Source organism: Lycorma delicatula, chromosome 6 (genome assembly GCF_047948215.1).
Source record: "Lycorma delicatula isolate Av1 chromosome 6, ASM4794821v1, whole genome shotgun sequence".
Taxonomy (NCBI): Eukaryota; Metazoa; Arthropoda; class Insecta; order Hemiptera; family Fulgoridae; genus Lycorma; species Lycorma delicatula.
In genome coordinates, this window is record NC_134460.1 from 124,392,990 (window position 1) to 124,398,329 (window position 5,340).

Below are 5,340 nucleotides of genomic sequence, written 5' to 3' on the forward strand. Positions count from 1 at the left end.
TAAATCTTAAATTTTAACAAAATTTATATTATAATCTTTAGATTTCATATTAAATTTTTTTTAAGTACCTAATTTAAGACTAAAATTGGATAATTGCCTCATAAAAAAATCACTAAAATGACTAATTCCAATTAAAGTGTAAAGTTTTAGTGTAAAACAAAAGTATAGATTTAAATTTTCAGTTTCATTATGTTTCTGAAAAATACTGTACATTTTTAAGATAAATTCATTATTAAATTTTATATCTTAGACAATATATATATATATTAAAGTTTAAAGTTTTTATTTTCTATACTTTTATTGTTTATTAATAGAATAATTTGAAAAAAATCCCATTGTTTTCAACTATTTTTATTTAAAATACAGAATCCAGAACACAGTAAAATTTAAACTTGCCGCTTTATCAGAGTGACGAGATTAAAAAGTTACGTCTGTTTCCGCCGACAATACTGATATCCTTAATCGCACACAAACAAGATCTAAGACGTTTCATTAAATTATTAGTGACGTTTGAAATTAAATATTCTCCAAAAATTGTTTTACTGATTTAGAAAAATCTTATAAAGGTTTGATCTATTTTTATTCATTTTAAATCAAAATGACTTTCCCTAGTTGAATTCTAACTTATATTATTTGGTTATGTCAATAAAATTTTTAAATAGAAAAATATACATTTTATAGAATTGGTAGGAATAATAAAATTCAACAGTAATTACGTAAATTACATTTTTTCTTGTTCGATTGTTTAGTATTTTTGTTTTATTGCATTGGCTATCCTACCGGATCTTTCTTAAGCCTCGTGTACGGTGTCGCATGTTTTGCGAGTGAAATATAGTTTCGATAATGGATAAATCCGTAGTTCTTGCTCGTGTAATTAAAGTTTTGGGGCGTACAGGATCCCAAGGACAATGTACACAAGTAAAAGTAGAATTCATTGGAGATCAGAACCGTCAAATTATTCGAAATGTAAAAGGGCCTGTAAGAGAAGGGGATATTCTAACCTTGCTGGAATCTGAAAGAGAAGCTAGAAGACTAAGATGAAAGTAAGTTGTTTGATTTCAGTACTCCTTACGATATGAAACGTAGTTAGCAGGATTTAATTATGTTATTGTTTATTTCGTTAAAATATAAATTGTTCGTTACTAGGAAGTATTGCTGTTTTTGTCATTTTGAACTTTGGGTTCTATCAAACATTCTGTTTTAATAGAATGTCCGAACAGAACAGGAGAAAACTGTCAGAATTATCCCACAGTAGCTGTTTATTTGCACTGTTTAAAATTAGCGGTTGTAAGGGGAATACAATGTATTTTGAGTTCTGTTATAAGTTTTTCATGTTAGGTGGTTAAGATCTAGTATGAAAAACTAATATTAAAATTTTCATAGCAGAGAATTTATTTTATTGTGTAGGAACAGATTGTAACAATTGCAGTGGTCTCCAGCAGGAACTTTTTTCCCCATGTGTGTATTTTATGCTGTGGTTGTTTTGTATTAGTAAGATTTATGTATTAAAATACATACAGCAAGATGTAATGTCAACATTAAGACCACATAGTAGACATTTTCATAAGTACTACTTGAGTGTAAGAAAAACAACTTAAATGCTATAGTAAGAATTAAATGGATAAGTTTTTGTTAGGATTTCAGTGAAAATGTACCTCGGAGAACATTGATTGGTAGAAGTGGTCATTATTTAATCTTTTGAGTAATTTTTCTCTAATGTGAGTTTTGTAATTAGAACATTTGGTTAAAATAAAAAACTAATAGATATTGTCTCTAGTATGTTTAATTAAATTCTCCAATAAAATTATACCACATACTCCTACAAAAATACTGTAAAAATTGTGTGGAAATCTGGAAATTGAGGTTATGATTAACAAATATATTTTTAAGTATAAATTAGGTTTTTTAAATAACTAAAATCCACTTTTGTGTGTAAATTTTTTTTAATAAAAATTAAGCTAGCTTTTATTCTAAATGAACCCTCTTCAGAGATTGATGCTGAGAATGCTTAGTGGTATACTATAAAAACTAAAGTTGGTATTTAGACTAGGTTTTTAAAGATCTTTGTTGTTTCTGATTGTTGGAAGAGCAATTTAAATTATGCTTTAAAATTTTGTATACTTTAATAGTATTATTTAATAGTGTTATAACTGTTGTGCAAGTTTTACATTCTGTTTATGTTAATGTAGCCTACGTGTGAAATGTTCAAGTGAAATTTGCAAATGTGCATTCAGGAATTTAGTGATATGCTTTTGCGTGTTCCTTGCACTGTCAAAAATTATACCCTGATTGTCCTAGCTGGAATGAATTAGCATTAACAGCAGTGAAGTTTATGGACCCAGTTAAATCAAATTTGACTACTTGTACAAATAAATTTTCAATAAAATAAAACATACATATGCTTAAGGACAAAATGACACTTAAGATAATTTTCTTAATTAGTATAAACAATTTTTATTATATACAATCTTTAAATGTATTATGAACAACAAAGATAGTTTATAACCATACATCCAAACTCGAGTATTCTATTCAGCAATACATAAACGCTCATTCAACATTTGCAACTTCAAAAGATATTATATTTTGGAAAAAAATTAGCATGACTTCAAACAAAATTGTCACCTTAAAATTGTACTGCAACTGGTTTAGGACAAGAAAATTGAAACATATTTATTGTAATTACAAAATAATCAGAATAACACTACTACTTAATGCATTATATTGATAATGAAAAATATTTGTAAAATGTATGTATAATTATGAAGTTAACTGATTAATTTTACAGAAAAATTAAAAATCTGAAACAATGTTAAAATTGAGTTTTTCCTTTATATTATAAAGGGGTACTTGTGTATTAACTGGCAAGCATCTTTTTTTTAAATATATAACTGTTAAAACAAATTGTTAGGGATGTAGGATGTAGAGGGTATACTGAAATGAAACGACTAGCACTAGATAGGGAATCTTGGAGAGCTGCATCAAAGCAGTCAAATGACTGAAGACAAAAAAAAAAAATATATAACTTATATACACATACAGCTATTTTTTTTAACGTACAGGTGGCACACAGGAAATGGATAGTTTTTAAATAAGCAATACTCTTGTTAATTTTAAAATAAAATTATGTGTATTGACACAAAAATTAAACTCAATACATGTCATTTGGATGTAATTATGGTTACCTATTTATGAGAAATAATTTCCTTAAGGTGACATCCATTAATGTGAATGTGAATGTAGTTCTCAAACCTTTTCATTTCTGGAGTAATGGTAGCAATTTCTTGAATTATGACATTCTTTAACTCGTCAAAGTTGTGGAGTTTGTGGTTGTAGAACACTAGTTTTGAGGAACCTCCACAGAAAATAATCACAGACTGATAAGTCAGGAGATCTTGGAGGCTACAGAACATTGCCAAAACATGAGATGATGTGTTCAGGAAACATGTGTCGAAGGACTGCCATTGAACTATTTACAGTTGTAGTACCTTCTGTCTTTTTCCTGTTTAGGCTCTAGTAATTACCTTTCAGATAATACTTCAGAGGATGAATGAGGATATGTATGAATGCAAATGAAGTCTAGTCTTTTACAGTCTTAGATGTGTGGTTAGTTGAAACCCAGTCACCAAAGAACACCGGTATCCGTGATCTAGTATTTAAATCTGTGTAAAAATAACTGACTTTACTAGGACTTGAGAAAACGCTGGAACTCTCGACTTCCAAATCAGCTGATTTGGGAAGACGCGTTCACCACTAAACCAACCCAGTTAGTTACAGTTGTAGTACCATCCTGAGGAACTAAACATCTTTTAAAGTGATTCTTGTTTGCAGTTCTGGCCTGAAGAACATTTGAAACATGTGAGTGTATTGAGCTGAATTAACAGTCACATTGACATCAGTTTCCTCAAAAAAATGTGATCCAATAATGACAAAAGAGAATAATACCAAAAATGGCATCTTGTGAGGAGCAAAACTATCCCCATCACCTTGCTCTCAAGACTATACAGTACAAAACCCTACGTCTCCTGTGTGTCACTCTGTATATAGCTATTATATGTTATTATTACGATTATTTTTTGTGCACGCTGTTATTGAAGTTACTTTATTTCTCGTCATGCGCAAGTACCCATAAAGGTTTGGATTTTACTATTTCTGTATCATTATAGTTAGGTATAACTGTTATCAATGTGCGTGTATATAATTATGTGTCCAGAACTTTACATACATTTTTTACTTTTTGCCTGGTTATTTTTTATACTGTTTAACAGTTTATATAAAATTACCTTAGTAGATAGTCATTGTTCTCAGAATTTTAGCCAAATCTCATGTACCATACATGAAATAATGTGCTATTAATTTTTTATGAAAATATAATTTACTATTGTAGCTTTTGTGTTAAAAAATTGAAATGATAAATTAGGGTGAATTGTTCCAAACAAACTACTTGTGGGAAAAAGTTCTTGGAACAGAATAAAAAATCTTTTAAAAAATAAAACTTTATAAAAAAAATTGTTCTATTTTCCTATGTACTTACAAATTGGAATTTCATCTATTTTCAGTTGTTCAAGGTGAATATTTGCCCATTTTTGTCTGGCAAGTTCTGGCCAAATTTTATTAATAACTTATATGGTTTTTTGAAACCACTACAATAATGGTTTTGATACAAATAGTATTAATTGATACTACATTATTATTTATAATATTATTCTTGTTATTTTTCTTTGTTACAGAATTCAGACAAACATGGGAGTTTATGTAACCGTTTTAATTCTACATTTTTACTTCGCCAAAATTGTCCATTTAATTTAAAAGAAGTATCGTTTTGTAGTATCTTTATTGTTAAGTTTTTTTTACTTAAATTGATTGAATAAAGTTATGTGAACTCTGTGTTTGTAATCATTGCATGTTTTGTAGTCTTACTTCACAAAATTGGTTGTATAAATGGCAGGACCTAAGGTTCCAGACTGCAAATCTGAATTATATTAAAAAAATTGAATATACTCTTCTAGCAAAATTAACAGAATTTAAAACCATTATTTACAACATACTCGTCAAACAATGCTTTACAGTATAGTACCTGATTTCAGAAAGTAAATAAACAGAAGTTTTCATTGTGGTAGATTATTAATAAAGACTAATAAAAAACTTAACTACTGACATAGATATTCTATTGTAAATATATAGATCATTTACAAAAAATGTCCTTTATTTTTCCTGAAAAATAGTAAACATACATTGTACGTTAATACTTTGACAAGAATGTTGAAGGGTGTAATACCACCCCACTCGAGTGAATTGTATAATCCTATCCTGCTTTTCCCCCCTATTAAAGGAACAATT

The 5,340-nt window shown here is 28.4% G+C and overlaps 1 protein-coding gene across 1 annotated transcript; it reads left to right on the forward strand.

The window, feature by feature from the left end:
- The first annotated feature begins 771 nt into the window (after positions 1-771).
- RpS28b (Ribosomal protein S28b) lies at positions 772-4,887 on the forward strand. Its single transcript, XM_075368474.1, has 2 exons — positions 772-1,043; positions 4,731-4,887. Exon 1 carries the CDS (start codon positions 844-846, stop codon positions 1,039-1,041), a length of 198 nt encoding a protein of 65 aa, XP_075224589.1. The 5' UTR covers positions 772-843; the 3' UTR covers positions 1,042-1,043; positions 4,731-4,887.
- Positions 4,888-5,340: the final 453 nt, after the last annotated feature.